A 17921-nucleotide genomic window follows, 5' to 3' on the forward strand; every position below is an offset into this window, starting at 1 on the left:
TATCACAGCGATGACCCATATGGAAAATCGAACCTTGGTCTTTGGCGTGACGAGCGAGCGCCTTAACCATATGGCTAACCCACCACCCATAGGCGTCGCACGAAGTCCACCAGCTTACAACTGGCTCGTTTCTTGGACTGTGTTACTTTTACTTCGCTAGGGAGAGGAGAGGCGCATTGTCTCGACATGCAGTGCATTTAAGCCTGTACCTGTCAACAGTACAGACCTTTGTGTGCATAATTCGGCCGACAATGCCAGACCAAGTAAAATTAACTGCTAGTGAGACATGTGGGAGACATTGATCAGATAGCTGATGAGAAGCAACAAAGATGGTAGACGTTCCTGTGTTGTTCTTGGTGTTGTGTGGAGCTGTGTCGAGATAACCAGCAGAACAGACACACCACTTAGGCATCAAAGTATCCTATCCAAGGATATTATGCAAACGGGTCACCTCGGGACCCGAACCTAGGCACCCCGAGATCGAATCCGGACCTCTAGTATGATAGGCAGACGCCTTACCACTGCACTGTTGCTTCCCATTACCAGGGATGGTCTAGTGATTAAAGCGGTCGCTAGTCACGCCGAAGATCCGGGTTAGATTACCCATATGGTTACAATGTGTGAAGCCTAAGATTCCCCATGTGGGTACAATGTGTGAAGCCTTAGATTCCTCATATGGGTACAATGTGTGAAGCCTTAGATTCCCAATGTGGTAACAATGTGTGAAGCCTTAGATTCCCCATGTGGGTACAATATTGTGAAGTCTTAGATTCCCCATGTGGGTACAATATTGTGAAGTCTTAGATTCCCCATGTGGGTACAATGTGTGAAGCCTTAGATTCCCCATATGGGTACAATGTGTGAAGCCTTAGATTCCCCATGTGGGTACAATGTGTGAAGCCTTAGATTCCCCATGTGGGTACAATGTGTGAAGCCTTAGATTCCCCATGTGGGTACAATGTGTGAAGCCTTAGATTCCCAATGTGGTTATAATGTGTGAAGCCTTAGACCCCCATGTGGGTACAATGTGTGAAGCCTTAGATTCCCAGTGTGGTTATAATGTGTGAAGCCTTAGACCCCCATGTGGGTACAATGTGTGAAGCCTTAGATTCCCAGTGTGGTTATAATGTGTGAAGCCTTAGACCCCCATGTGGGTACAATGTGTGAAGCCTTAGATTCCCCATGTGGTTGCAATGTGTGAAGCCTTAGATTCCCCATGTGGGTACAATGTGTGACGTCTTAGATTCCCCATGTGGGTACAATGTGTGAAGCCTATTTCTGGTGTTTTCCGCCTTGATATTACTGGAACATTGATAAAAGCTGCGTAAAACCGAACTCACTCGCCTTATTACCTATTTGACAAAGACACATGTCCGACATACCGAGATAGTGACTTGTGTCAGTGGCTGTGTGTTTGAATATTTCATTGAGATAGCTGTTAGATGCTGTACATTACTGTTTTCCGACATGATAATTGCTCGAATGGTTAGTTGGCCTCTGTAGACTGGTTGTAGCGTCTGTGAATGTAGAGTTCTGGCTGAACTATACTTATCACAAACAAAAATACATGACTCTCGTATGATAAGAAAATATTTACACCTTCGACATCCTCTGCGATCCACACATGTGAAAATCCTATCTTGAACAATATTCAGAAGTATATAATATCACAAGTCCAGTTTCTTTCTCCTATATCATCGAGAGATATACGCATTCGATAACACTTGTGTGCGTGGAGATCGGTTGTCATTCGTAGATCTTTCATCCAGTACTTGATGGCCTTTACTTATGTTGATACAAATATCAAACGTCTTCCAGTGTCAGTAAGAATTACCTTGTCTGAAGCAAATTTTCCAACTTTGAGAAGGTGTTCAAAGTAGTTTGTCTAAACATTTTCAGTTGAAGCTGAGTACTTGCAACCCCACAATTCTGCTCCAAAGATGAGTATTGGTAAAACTTTAGTCGAATATCGTACGTGCAGTTGAAAATGTTATTTCCATATTTTCTGTGTGAATCTATATATTGTGAGGCATGTCTTACTAGCTTGCTGTGCTAGAGTGTCACATGCTTTTGTCCATACCAGTCGTGATGAGAAGACAAGTCCAAGGTATTTGTAATAGGTGACCGTTTCGATAGGCAGTCCATTTTTCATTCTGTGGTAGTTTTCCACCATTTCTAAAAACTATAATCTTGGGTTTAATAAAATTCAGTTGTAGTCCTGATTCAGAGCAGTAGGATTCCAGTATGTTAAGCTGTCTCTTTAAGGTGATTGTAGTAAACGAAAAATAACACAACGTCATCCGCAAAAAAAAACATCAAATCTTCAATATCCTGGGTGACGAATGTTACAAATACATGTATACGTGATCTATACATGGCCATTACAAGTTCATATATGTATAATATAGATAACACTGGGCTGAGAATGTAGCCTTGTCTAACCCCTGCAGATGTTGAGAATATTTCAGCTGCGTTTCCTTGCATCTTCACACACGCATTGACAGATGAATACAGGCTCTTAGGACAATTACTGAGTTTTCCATGGCATCCTTTTTGCAGTAATAGAGTCAACATTCTGTTCCTGTCCACAGGATCTAAGGCCTTTCAGCATAAACTACCCTTGGATTTACAAAGATATCTTGATCCAGTTTGACTTTCTGGTATAAGTTCGTTTGTTTCAACCATTCGTCATAATTCTTCAATAATATCAGTAAATGTTTCACCCATGTAATGATATGCATCGAACAACACCATTCGGTCCTGACTGCTAACAGTGAGTGGGTTTAGTTTCGTTTCTCGCCGCATTTAGCAATATTTCAGCAGTATCAAGGCGGTGGACACTAGAAATAAATGGGTTTCGCGCGCTGTACCGTAGTAAGGGAATCGAACCTGTGTAACGGGCGTGACATCTTGTGAGAAGTAGCTGCATCTATACTGATAATACCAAGGGCCACACTTTTGGATTTTAAATGATTTGTCAGTAATAAAAATCTCATAATGCGAACCACACCACGTCTGTTTATATCATGAATCAATTCCGGTTTCAATAATGTTATCATCATGTAACCATCCTTCCGTATAGCCGCCTACACATGGATATATATATATATATATATATATATATATATATATATATATATATATATATATATATATATATATATATATATATATATATATATATATATATATATATTCACACTCACACACGGTCATTCCTTCTTTACGGTGATAAGTGCAATGTCGCGCATAATGTCAGTCAGCTCATAGACATGGAAAATGGGATCTTGGTGGTGTTAATTTATGAAGTGAGTGAGTGAGTGCAAATCTAGAATGTATGGCAAGTCTAGATTTCCTCAGGTGAGTGAGTGAGTGAGTGAGTGAGTGAGTGAGTGAGTGAGTGAGTGCGTTTGGAAGGAAAGCCCGAGGTGATGCAGGTTTTATACGTTCGAGCATCGAAGTATTTATGTAACACTCGATCAACGTTGATAGTGGTGACCCCTCCGTTAAGAAAAGTTTATTTCGGCGCTTACATGGGTACGTACAGTGCATGAACTGGCAAACATGCATGCACTTTGAACTTAAAACAACAAAATCGTGCTAATTTTCATAACTTTGGACCTGTGCATTCAGCTATTCTCTAACCTGAATGGTCGGATAGAGCTCCTGACGTCACAATGCTTCATTGTTAGATCGTTGCGTTATCGCTTCAACCATGGTTTACACGGTCACAATTAGGTTACATTACAACAGAGAATATCAGTGGTGTACGTCTGTTGTGCTGACGTGCTTCTTTTTTCTAACAATGACGATTGGTAATACTTTAAATAATAATAATCGGATCTCATAATTCCTGTTCCCAGAAATCTCTTTAAATTATAACACATATATTCGTCTTATATATATTAGAGTAAAATCCTGTTCTGTGTAACATCAAGGGTTGGACACTTTAAATGACACATTACATTCAGCTCCGTGTGAACAGTCCGAAATTAGAGACCATATAATATCATATGGTCTCTGCAGCAACGTTTCATGGGATTCCCCGTTACGCTCTGTTGCATTTCCTCAAGGGAATCCCCTCCTGTTGAATTTCGCGCACCATGCAGCAGGAGAGAATTCCCCCGTTTCCTGTGACGTCATCAGTTAGTGCGCTCGCCATATTTAGTCACTGTTGGGCTTGGTCTCCGTTGAATCATTGAAATCGCCATCCTATAACTTTGTTCGAAGCTTTGTTGATAACACGAGGATTACCGCAGAAGAGCTTCTTTATAGGTAAGAATGTTTGAAGTTTTCTTGTTGGAATATGAGGACGAAGTGAGCTGTACACGATTAGGTTCCATTAGGGAAATAACTGATTTCTGACAGACTTCGGCTCCATCCCAACTGGGTTCGGATTCTGTGACTTGGCGTTGGCAAAGTCGAATAATCAGGCCGATATCCAAATCATTATCCATTCATGCATTGGTGGCGACCAAATCTTACAAATTCATGAGTTTTGTTATGGTTTTAAATTATGAAGATGAGCTTTGAATTAGTTTGGCCGGCACAAAAAATATGACAAATGAAAATATTCGATGATGGAGAAGTTTATTTAAAAGCCACATGCAATTTTGCTTAGATCTGTTTCCGTTGGATTCTCGGTTAAGTAATGGAGTTAGACTAGACCTGCAGTTTCCATCACAAAAAGAAGTGAAAAGATTCTTGATTGTTTAGGTGGTTGATCGAAATCAACAGCTGAGAGTGAGACTGAGACCGGTGCTCGTGTATTGTGTTGATAATCACATTTGACAGGCAATCGAGAAGTACCGGAAACGGGCACTGAACTCTCCTCACCTGAGGGTGTTAGTAATGAAGGCCGAGATTGGTCTTTCATAGAATATTGGGTAGTTCTTATTCCTTTAATGTTTGAATTTAGTTTCAGTCAATACGGTGAATGATATTTTGTGAGACAATACATGTCTAAATTTGTACTATGTCCTGTTTCATTTTTTTGGATAAGGTTAAATACAGACATTATGTCTTTTATTTTGCATAGCCTCAAAATATGTTTTATAGAGATTTTATAACAAAGCATATATGCATCATGTGTTTTTTGTTGTGGCAGACTACTCATTTTGACTTCACTTTGTATATGTCAACAGTTAGTGGTCTATCTATAGAATTCAGCACTTTACATTACCTGACAATACCTCATGATGTAACTTGTGAAACTTTGTTATAAGAAATGATGCCCTGTGACATTGTAAAGTAATTTTATTGCAAGAGTTTTATGACTTATTTTTTCAACATGTTTATCTTTCACGTTTTGGTGGAGTTAATGTGTTGATTATGAAACTTGAGAAAACATGATTCATAAACAAGTGTGTCACACCAACCAATCATAAGTCTGTGTTTGTTCATCCATGACTAAGCACAGGTGTGAGCTTTAGCTACTCTAAGTCGTTATTTGTTTACTCAGGTAGAAAAGGGAAGGTTCGCTGTTAAGGATTATGCATGTGGTTTTGTTCAGGGAGGATTGTTCCTAAATCAAACTGCAATTGTGACAGGTTCACAGACATTCCATTTCATTACACACACAATCATCAGGAAAACTCACCTTGCTGTTGGGATGGTAGGATCGGAAATAGCAACAGTTATAACAAATCACCCTTTGATATGGTTCATTCACATTATGACTACTCCCAGTTTGACTACTTGTCTAATAGTGAATATACAACCCGTTCCAGTCGAGTGGTTTTTAATTACTAGCTTTCTCCCCTCCGTTAGGGAGACTGTTCCACCAGCGCTCATACACAATTATATCTGTACCTGGTTCATACAATATCTGTTCTGCTAATTATAGAGGTCATTGATGTGGAAGAGTGTACACAAGCACACACATACAGGGATTGGGAAAGAGAACTTTGACAATGGGCCATTTTCAGGATTATTAGCCATTTTCTGAATCTAGAATGGTCCACTGCCCTTGTATCAATCGTAAACTTCCAAATTTTAATGGGCCATTTTTCATTCTTATGTGCAAAATGGCCCCTGCCTTTCCAAATCCCTGCACATATACTGAGTTAGATGATACATGGTATACACTAAATGAATTAATAAGTTATTGTGCTGTATAACATTTTGTTTACTGTTGGGATGGGAGGATCGGAAATAGCAACAGTCATACTCATAGCAAGTTACCCTTTGAAATGCATGCTTGTTCACCTGCCTGCAACTTCGTAGTGTGACAAAGACAACGAAGAATGCAGTGATGACGGTTCCAGGTAGTATTTGATGACTGTTAATTTTTGTAGAGGAATGAGTGAGTGAGTGAGTATGGAATTATGCTGCTTTTTGCAATATTCCATCAACATCATGGTTGGGGACACCAGAAATGGCCTTTACACATTGTACCCATGTGGGGAATCAAACCTGGATCTTCACCGTGATGAGCCATTGCTTATATCACAGATCTACACCACCGCCCCTAGGTAGGAGAAACAGAAGTATGAGGTGGTCAGGTAATATGTGTTGTAGTGTTTTAATGTATATATTAAAAAACTAGTTTGAAAAATTATATTGGTACAAGCAGTTAATGTTGGATTATTTGTGACCTAGAAGGCCAGTTTTAATTAGAAAATATGTCAACTGCTTGGAAAATATGGGTGTTGTTATATGGAGATCTAGGGGTATAATTGTGTCGGCTGAACACATGAGGCGCCATCTATTGTGATGCTATTGTTTGTGTATCATTACAAGGAGGACAGATAAGGAGCTACTAGAGCGGCTGTAATCCTCAGCTGACATTACTGGCCGACATCTGCACCGAATGGACCGTCAGGCTTCATGGACAATAATGCTTTTATTCATGAGTAAGGTGGTAGTAAAGACACAGATACGTCCCATAAGTACAAATTGTTTGTGGTATTAGATATATATTCAAGAAGGAAACTGGTAGACATTCATGAATTGGTATCAAAAACAGTTTGCACACAGAATGGTATGATCACCTTGGTGAGTGTGTGTTAGAACAAGCAGGGATTTGAAAAGGTGATGAGGTGTTTTACCTTATCAGTATCATTCTTTTTGCCTTGATGCTTTTTATCATGATGTGCCGAAATGAGCATATATATATAACAGGGGAGGAAATATATATATAACAGGGGTGGGAATATATATATAACAGGGGTGGGAATAACCCATTGTCCGACGTCCTAGTCCTGTGTTTTTTTCCTGATGGACAAGCAAATTTGTATGTTAGGCTGTACCAGTGTCTAGTTGACTTTCCAATGTTAATTATAATATGTTTCTTATTAAAAAAATTCCACAAGAAATTCTATGTTGAATTTCTTCTACAAGTTCCTTACTGAGTTAGTTGCTGGTAAGCAGCTTAGCTAAGTGCTATTATCATGATGAAAGGTTAAGTTTGGCTCATCCTGTTCATCATCTGAAAATAGGATGTAGTGTTATACAGTCCGGTTCAGTGTTTGCTGGCAGGCATGATTGCGTAGCCCTGGTAATTCCCAAGCTAGGCTATTATAAAATGGTAAGTCTCTGAAAGTTGACACTGAAGTTGCTCACTTATTCTTTAATTAGTGGGTAGTCTTATAAAATATTATATTGCCATGCGCAAAATCACAGTGTTTCATTATATTTGTATGCTAGGGTTTTGTTACACCACTGGTTCATGGAGTATGTTTTTGAAGGGTTTGGACTTAAACATGTTAAACATGGAGACACAAGTTCGATTCTCCACATGGGTACAATGCATGAAGTCCATTTCTGATTCCCCCTATCGTGATGCTGCTGGAATATTGCTAAAAGTGTTACAAATGTGAACTCACTCATTACGTATGTAGGCCAGCAAGTAGTACATGTTATGTTGAATGTGAAGAAGGCCCTCGTGATTCTGATCCTTTAATTGTCAAAAATAGTGTTGGAAACTACATTGAAACTCTCCTTTCTCTGTAATAAAGAAGTTGTTCATCCTTAACCTTGTTATCCATCCTTGAAGTTGAAGTTTGTAGTGTTTAAGTGGCAGCTGGTCATCCATTTAGTGTGATTGTGATCAATATTTGATGTCAGGTCGTGAGTAGCCTTGCAGTTAACCATTAGCTTATCACACCGAAGACCTGGGTTCAATTCCCCATATGGGTACAATGTGTGAAGCCCATTCCTGGTGTCCTCCTCTCCTGACATAGATGGAATATTGCTAAAAGCGGCTTAAAATCATACTAAGGTCACACACTCAGTCACTCACTCACTCATGCTGTAGTCACTTATGTGGTAGGGGTGTTTCGATTATCAAAAATAATAATAAATCGATGGAAAGAAGGATGAAAAATGATTATTGATTGAAAAAAAACACTTTTTTCATTAATCAAAATATTGTAACACACTTGGATGATATAAGCTAACCATTTAATTTGACAAATATTCATGATTTACGAACAAGCATTTGCTCAACAGTGTAAAGCTATGCATATTCTAAGTCTGAAGCACTTTTGTTGGTTAATTACAATTGTAGTACCTTTCTTGCATGCATGCATTTCAGTGCATAACAGTATTAGCTATAAGAAACATTAATTACAAAAACTATGGAAAAACCTGTAAGACTGGTGATTACATTAAAAACGTGTATATTTCAATTATATCAAGAATCGTTCATCACAAACCCTACGATAATCAATAGTGAATCTAGTTTCCAATTCCCAACACTAACTACAGGTATGTGTATATATACAATCTATGTGAGAGTGGACAGGGATACCATGACAACCATTTACTGACCTTTAAATATCACCAGCATTTTTCCATTTCTGCTGGCCACAAGCCAAAGTACCAGCAGTTTTGTAGACCCCTCCCACACCTATCCTGGCCATGGTCAAATATGAGTCTCTAACGCTGCCGTAAAGTATGCATTGTAATCTGATGACAGGTTACCATTCTGTTTGTATATAATGATAAATTGTGCAGGAAGCTTTTGACACCTCCTTTTAACGAGCTGTAGATTGTTTACACCTGTCCGGTAGGAGTGTAGTGGCTGTAGGTCAGGGGTATAGACTCCCCCCCTCCTTCTGACCTGGTATCTTCAGCTGACGGGGCTGGTATCTGCAAACCTGTATGACAGCCAGCTGCCCAGCTTAGTAACATTGTGGAAGAGTCCTGAAGTAGTCATTTTTGATATACTGCTTGGTAAATACTCAACGTAAATGATTAAAAATTGAAATCAGATGCAAGAGAAAAAGCATGCATTACTGTCTGCAGAAAATTTCTGTACTTCATAATATGGTCCTACTTAATTGATTGGTTTGTTGTTAAATGCCACATTCAGCAACATTCCAGTTATATGGAGGCAGTCTCTAAATAAGTGAGTCAGGACCAGACAGTCCAATGATCAACAGCATGAGCATCTATCTACTCAAGTGGGATACTATGACATGTCATAGTCTGACCACCCAATAACATTAGTCGCCTCTCATGACAAGCATGGGTTGTTGAAGACCAGTTCTAACCTAGATGTTCATGGGTCCCTACTTTGATAAATTTACATACAATTACAGTAGAAGCTGTCTAAACCGGCGCTCATCAGGGCTGAAGAAATAATCCAGTTTAGACAACATGCCAGAATATACAGCTGATGATAAATTTACATGCCACGGACAGGACTGAGATTATATGCTGGTGTTGACATCTTGCCGCATTGGTCAGATGCCGGTTTTGACAGCTTCCACTGAATATGAAAAACACAATGTGCGGTTATTCTTCAAGTATATTATGATCTGCCGGCATATGTAGATTTGCAACGGTTTGGGAGTTTCTGTACAAGCTTGAACAAACGGGATCTAAATGCGACTAGTGTAGTTTTACGACAATGAAGTATTGTACTGAGAGGAGGCTCATGATACAAGACTCTATAACCTATTCATAACAAATTCCCAGCAGATAGGAGGCAAGGAGGCAAAGTGTATTGAATGCCTAACGGAACATATGAATACGCAGGGTGAATCATTCATTTTCAGTAAATACTCAAAATATTCTGGAGCAGTGATGCTGGAAATTATCATTTAGAGTGAGTTGTGAAGTTTTGTTCCTGCAAACTTGTAAACATGGTAGTTACATGGGTAATAAATCTGCCTGAGCAGGCAAAGACTTAGTCTCATAGTTCCTAAACAACACTAAATTCCCTGTTGACCAGCTCTTTCTGCAGTGCTAAAGCCCTAAATGTAGACTAACAGCTAGTCTCTGAAATTAACATATTTTACTGAAAAAACATTCATAGTGAAAAAATAATAATATAATAAAATAGAGTCCTGAGATTTTCTTCATTTTCATCCTGAAGCTATGGAAATCTAGACTTGCCACAGTTTCTAGACTTGCATGGGCTTTCTTGGATATATATACTTCAGGGTCTGTAGGACAGACCACCCTAAATGTAGCAAGTGTAGATTTTCTAGGACTGTATCTCTGCTCTCCCTAGGGTTTCCTTTGAAATTTGAAAGGATTTGTTTGTTACAATATTAATCATATACATTCAGAGACTAAACATTTGTCAATTTGAAAAGGAACCTTAGTGAGATAATAAACAGAAATATAAATATTGCCTTTACAGGAGATGCAGAGAAACTGTAAGTCCAGCTCACATACATAGTCCTGAACCACAATGGCACATTATTGTCCCTACTGCCCAGCCCTCCCTGCAAAGCTAAACCTAAATGAAGCAAGTCTAGATTTCCCCAGATCTTCGAGCTCATTAGGGCTCCTTTTTGATTTGAATGCAATTATTTAGCGCTATCAAAATTATATATATATATACTAAGCATTTGTCCAGGTAAGTCTGTTGGAAAGAATTGGAGGTGCAATATGATTTTGTAAAACTAGCACCTCTTAAGAAATGTGGTTTACTTTTATGATGTGATTTTGTGTGGCATCTCAATAATTATAGAACTACCATTGGCTCGAACCAAGGTTAGGTACCTTGGAACTGACATTACAAAGGTTAGGAATGTTGTGAAGATTCATCTCAGTGGTTTTGAAAATGGATAAAGATTACCCTGGGGCTCATTTTTGCTATGTGTGGCGGTTATACAAAGTGTATTTACTCAAATGCAGATTTGTGGTATGTGTAAATTTGTCATGCAAACAATTGGCAACAATTTTCATGAAAGTATCTCTAATATTTACACTGACCTTCAAAATGTTTAAGCTATGCACTGTTTCATCATAACTATTTTAAGATACAAACATGTCTGTGTATGTGACAGTAAACTTGTGCTAATACCATGTGACCACAGATAAATTTTGCGTTTATTTATATAAATATGAATCTCATGTACATTCTGGTTTAGAAGTTACGTTTGTGTATGTGTTTGAAATATATTGACACATGAAATGAACGGCTGCATGTGGAGGGTGGCATTCTTCAGTGTATAACAAAATAATTGTCCTGACCTTTAGTCATAAACGATAACAAAGAGATTACCAAACAGCAACAACAGCGCTGTTAGCCAACATTTGGCTCTCAACGTGTCTCCACCATGATGGATATGAGTTCACTTTTCAGAGGCATTTGTTGCTGAAACTGTGAAAGTTTGATTTATATTGCCAGTAAGTTGGCTTCGTCTGTCCAGTCTGATTTGTGAGGTGTTCATATTAAGTGGGGTCCATGTAAACTAGCTGGATTTAGGTAGGAAACAACTAGTCCCTGACATTTTTACTACTCTTAGACTAACAGGGTTTGAGTCTGTAACTTGAGAGAGATTAACAAGTTGAATCAGTAAGGAAGAATGGCAATGTATGGCTGAGCAACTTCTCTATGACAGTGAGAGCAATGTTTCAGTGTAGACAATGGGGTAGCCCAGTGGATAGAGTGTTCGCTTGTCACACTGAAGACTCAGGTTCAATTCCCCAAATGGGTACAGTATGTGAAGGCCATTTCTTGAGTCCCCCACCATGATATTGCTGGAATATTGCCAGAAGCAGAGTGAAAGACTCACGCTAACACTTGATAATTGTGTTAGAACCTACACTGAAATGCTGCTTTCAGTGTGATAAAGATGTTGCTTATCCATGTATTGTCATCATTCCTTATGTGATTCTCATGTGATAATGCAGGTATCTATATCTATGTCTTCATGGTTCTGTTTTCGTGGCCAGTTTCTGAATCTGCTTGTTGTTTCAGAGCTGAGGATGCCAAGGGTGACAACAGTCAGTGTGTTCCTTCTTGTCTGCCTTACCGTTGCTGCAGCACAAAGTAAGTCATATGGAAAAGCTTTAAGCAATCTTTTAAGATCTGATACCATGACTCATTTTTTCTGTTTAAACAGTGATTGCCCGTAAGCCTGAAAAGCTGAAGGCTTTGATGACCCAGAGCCATTAAAAGTTGTAGGCCCTGATCTCAATGTGAAGGCCCTATATTTTATCTACAATATAAGTAATTCCCAACAAATAAAAAGTGTGATGACTAACAAACGATTTAGAGAGTTTAATTTAACTCTGGTGACTGACTAGTTTACTATAAAATCCTCATCCATGTCAAGATCCACGTCTAGTAAATAGTCTGAATCAGAATGTTCAACCATGAATATGTCCTTTATTGGGAATCAGAAAGCTGCCGGCCATAAAAACCTGCAGAAAACAAAAACTGTGGGGCTGAGTGGTTTTCAGTTGGCATCAGGGCTAAGGACTGATCTAAATTTTGAATACTGTAAATGAATATATATGATGCATACAAAAATACACTGAAGAAATGATGCATTTCAGGGTACACTAAAGATACAATGTGTATCTGTAATTGATACACTGAAGATATGAACAATATCACAATACACTGATATGATGTGCATCCTGATAATAGTGATATACTGAAGATATAATGCATATCACAATACACTGAAGGTATGAGACACATCCTGATTACTGAAGATATGGTGATATCACAATACACTGAAGATATGAGGCATTTCACAATACACTGAAGATATGATGCATATCCTGATTTATTTAAAGTTGTCCTGAATGATACGTCTTGTGCGATGAATGTTACCATGGTAGCAGGTATTGAATTCAGACTTGAGTTGTAATCCTGTTAGTTTAGGTAGCCATTCCATTGTCTTCCTCCATAAATGCATCATTTGAAGATAATGGTATTACACGTATGATATGTTAGCTTGCACAATGTTGCAGGAAGATAGAGTCAAATGGCACCAGATGGGGATCCAGTGTTAATAATGCATGGTTCTCTCCAGGGGTCTCAAGCCTGTTATTAACTTAAGTAATGCATGTCAAGTTTGATGGGGCGCTATGGAGTCGTATGTCACTCCAGGGAGGAGAATATGAAGAGTATCATCTTCATCTCTGACTGTGGGGAGTGCCATCACCATAACGATTGACCTGTTAATTGTAAAATTGTGTGGACGAATCGGATGAATGCTCATTTGCAGAGTTTCTGGGTAACTTTTGAGGTGCCTTCTGACCTAGTCAGATTTGTTCTTTGGAATCTTATTCTGTTTGTGTGTTGTTTAATGCAGCACTAGCTATATAGTGGCAGAGTATTAAATTTAGTGTTAATTTTTAAACAACATATTAAGCATCTTGGTGTATATGATGTAACTGCAGATATGGTTGCATTAAGATTTTGTCAGAATTTTGCCATCTCTGTCACACTTTGTTTTTGAGATCTTATGGTACTTGGCCATTTCAGGTGTATAGTATTCATTGAATTGATTGTATTTTGTTGCCTTGAGTGCTCTTTGGGATGTTATTTGGACATGTAAAAGGTCATGGTCATCCTCAAGGTCATTTCCTGAAAATATATTCTGAGTGGACCATTTGGAAAGACACTAGTTCAGTACAGCTTTGTATGTGCTATTCTAAAAGGCCCAGATAGAATATGGTTGTGATTATTCTTGAATGGTCTGATTGAAAAAGAAGCAGGGTTTGAAGCAGAAGAGATATTAACCTACTTGCACCATTTGCAACCTCAGATAAAAACCTGGTTGCACCAGACTAATTCCATTTGCACTGCTCTTACATGCAATATGTTAATGAGACAAATATGCTTCTGAATTATTTAGATGTTTTATTCTGAAGTTTATCCACTCATAAATTTGATTGCACTTGGTGCACGTTAGACTAGCAACTAGGATGCAGTTTGTAATATTGAGTTGCACCAGTGCCAGTAACAAAGCACAAAAACTAGCCCTGAAATGCTTTGTGCTGCTTTCACTTAGAAACCCTTTCTTGGTAATGATTGCTTCTAAAGTCAATCACTGGATTAGAGTTAGTCGTCAGCAAACCCATATGTAATGATTCCATGATCAGAAACATTTTACCGATACATTGTTAAATACACCGATAAAGTTGTTGGAAAAATACTTTGAGTCTGTCATGAATATTCTTGTTGAATTCTGGAGCACATTATTAGAAACTATTCAATCCACAGTACCACGACAATCATAGTTAGTTGTGTAATTGTTGCCATGGCAACTGATCAATTTCTAGGCGTAATCGCATTAGTTGTCTATGTTTTAGGTTAACACGATGAAGGAAGATAGCAGTGTTAATCATGTCAGTATAATCAGGGCCTGCGGTAACACGATTATTGGCTCCTCACACTGACAGTCTAGCTGACCCTGCTGCAGATCACAGACTTGTCAGCTGTGGAGTTATTTTGGTACAGTGGCTGTTAAAGCTAAGAGAAGAATGCAGCTGAATGTCAATGTAAAGAAAATTTGTTTTTGCTGTTATACTTGATCATCTTCTTGAAACTCTTATTAATACTAGAAGATTGACCATTTTATGTCCTGTATTTACAAATTTGATAGTGGATTCTTGGCAGAACAATTGAGATACCTATATTATATATAACCTAAACAGATATATAAGGATTGAAAACTTCAGCAATAATCATATCTTTGATTTTAGTGGATGTTCTAAGAACTGTATGGATTGTCTAATCCTGACAAGATTACCGCTCCGGCTGCTCTCATATACATCTGCTAAAGTGTGGTGTTAAATAGTAGATACTTCCATGTAGTTGTGTTCTGATGATAGGAAATAGTCAAAAATTAATCAAAAGAAGGATGAAAAATAATTGTCAATTGCGATAAACATATTTTTGATTGATTAGAATTTTGTTGTATTAGTATAACACCCTCGAATAAAGTAAACTAACCATTAAATTTGATATATGTTCACACATTCACGCACGATTGCAGTCTAAGTAAACTTATCCCCAGTGTTATTTGTTACACGCCTACATTGGGTCTAACAAGACCTAGTAAGAGGTCGCGTCAGGGAACATTTGGGCGACCTATGACTGTCCAATCAAATGCGAGACGGCTAAACAGATTTAACCAATCAGACAAGGTCTGCTGTTTAGGGTTTGGTGGGACTGACAAAATACACTGGTCACTGACATTGATCTCTCAACAAACGAAAATCCGTATTTAGTAATGATATTTGACCTGCAGTATATACGCTTTCTGGTTTCTGTTGATATGGTTACCATTAGCTAATATTTCCGCAAGCTGACATCTTTCAGTATTGCCAAAAACACGATTTTCAGCGACTCTTCATTCACTGTTGTAGCATGCTCCATGTGCATCACCCCGAAGTGATCGTAGGGAAAATAGCATTCAGAATTGTGTGGGTACAAACCTTTGCATGGGTGAAAGTTCAAAGGGTATGTGCAAATGTCCACTTTCGCGATTTGGTAACCTGTGCTCTGATTGGTCAATCTCAAAGGTTACCTGGCGCGACATCCCAAGTTTACTTGGAACACTCATGATTGCAAAAAGTGGCCCAAAACAATACTCACTTGCATACTGATAGTAATTAGGTTATCTATACTTTTTGTGAGCAGTATACAAGGAAATAATTTACAGCTGGTACAGAGAATCGTTGGTGAAATCAAGAAAGTGGTTACTCTTCAACACTATTTCCAGAAATATTCTGATCTATTTCCGCCAGCTGACATAGATGTCAGGAAACTATATGGGTTGTGCGTATATCTAATTATATCTCACCTCGTACACAGCATGGATTAAGAGTTGAGTCACAATAAATGATGAAGGGTCATCTCGCTGCAGAAGTAAGTAGAACACTAATCATGATAAGGACTGTTATTTAGTATTTCTTGGTTTTACAAGATTTTCCATGATAAATTTCTACTGGGTATTGGTAAAAAGTAGACTTGGATTCCATGATTATATTTCGTTTAACTTACCTTACTAACTCACTCAGATATGGGGTTGTATGGGACATATGCATGTAGTGAGTGAGTTTAGTTTTACATCACTTCTAGCAATATCCCTGCAAGATCACTGCAAGGACACCAGAAATGGACTTCACACATTGTACCTATGAAGTGAATTGAACTTGGGTCTTCAGCATAATGAGTAATTGATTATGTTTTTCTTTAAGGGATAAATACAAGACGGATAAAAAATATGATTGCCTGTGTCATCTCTTGGTCAAAGCCATGATAGAATTTGTGCATTACCCTTTGTATTCCCATCTGAGTGGAAATAACACGTCAGTTAATATTAGCGGCTGTTGTTTCTGTGATTGCATTGACTCCTGCATGTTATATATGGGTCAAAATGATATTGGCCTGGCTTGTAACATAACAGCTGCAATTACTTCAAGCTTAATGAATCAATAAACTGCCACATTATAACACTAAACAGATTTGGGAATGAATGAATGAATGAATGAATGAATGAATGAATGAATGAATGAATAACGGGGTTGGATGGGTCGGTGGATGGATGATGGATAGGTGAGATAATGGATGGGGAGGTGAGTTGATGGGTGGAGGAATGGATGATGACTGAGTGGGTGGATGGATGTTGATGAAAATGTTGATAAAGACCATGAAATTAAGGACTCAATTCACATTGAAAATAATCGAAGATGGGCTGCAGTGACCAAGTCATGGATCACATTTTCTCATAATTGAACACAAACGATTTTGTAACTTTTGTTATAGTCCCTGAAACACTTGAAACATATCGAAGTTATCAGGATGCGGAAACACGCTTTATTCTGAGAAAACTTTCTTCATTTACTAGAAAGTCATGAGTGAATAGTTTATGAAAACTTCAGGAAGTTTATGCTTATGATATATCAGTCATTACTTTGAAGTAGCAAGGTGGATTATGCTTATCTGCAATAACAACATGAATATGAAAATCTGTAAAATGGTATTGAAGTTGAAGCAGTTATCACTTGTGCAATTTCAACCAATTTCCAAAACTATCTTGAATGAGGTTAGGAAATTCAGAGGAAATCTAAAATTGCGTCCTTTAGGAGTTTTTCATTGCAGTCAGGTTGGGTGGAACTGAAAATGGTAGGGTTCCAGGACTGTGAGACTGACAACTTTGGCATTCTTGATCACACATGCACCATGGAGCAAGTTATACTGGGATGCTTTCACACTTGTTCATACAGGCCAGTGCCATGTCAAAGCCTTCATTATTACACTAACTCATAATTCATCTCCTGAGAGTATTGAAAACACAATCTGAACAGTGTTTGGCTCTACCATAGTGGGTGGTATGCAATACAGGCTTGGTGTTATGCAATATTGGTCATAGAGGTGTCTCCCCATGAGTGCTGTATAATGAGGCGCTGAGCTGAGTTGGCCATGTGTTGTGAGGCATATTTCCTGGTGTTTATGAATGAGATCATGGTGCATCCTGGGACGTGAAAGGTGCAGGCTCACACCTAAGTGCCTAACTATTCATGTTATGTGAAGACACAATACCAGTGTAAAAGAAGTGATTACTGAAGGATTTTTAGTGTGATGTTACTCAGCAAAATGTTTAGAGATATATACATGTATATATTAAAGTTAGAATCAATCTATTCATGTAGAACCAGTAGAGTTAGTTTGTGAATGGAGAAGGAACGTAATAAATTATGAATTTGGTTTT

At 38.3% G+C, this 17921-nt stretch overlaps 1 protein-coding gene across 1 annotated transcript in view; it reads left to right on the plus strand.

The window, feature by feature from the left end:
• The first annotated feature begins 4144 nt into the window (after positions 1-4144).
• The window catches only part of LOC137255199 (integrin beta-1-like), a 39050-nt gene continuing 25273 nt past the window's right edge, over positions 4145-17921 (plus strand). The window contains exons 1-2 of the mRNA XM_067792611.1: positions 4145-4275; positions 12164-12235. Coding sequence (XP_067648712.1) covers positions 12172-12235 — 64 coding nt within the window. The 5' untranslated portion in view covers positions 4145-4275; positions 12164-12171. The remainder of the gene's footprint in view (positions 4276-12163; positions 12236-17921) is intronic.

Source organism: Haliotis asinina, chromosome 11 (genome assembly GCF_037392515.1).
Source record: "Haliotis asinina isolate JCU_RB_2024 chromosome 11, JCU_Hal_asi_v2, whole genome shotgun sequence".
NCBI lineage: Eukaryota > Metazoa > Mollusca > Gastropoda > Lepetellida > Haliotidae > Haliotis > Haliotis asinina.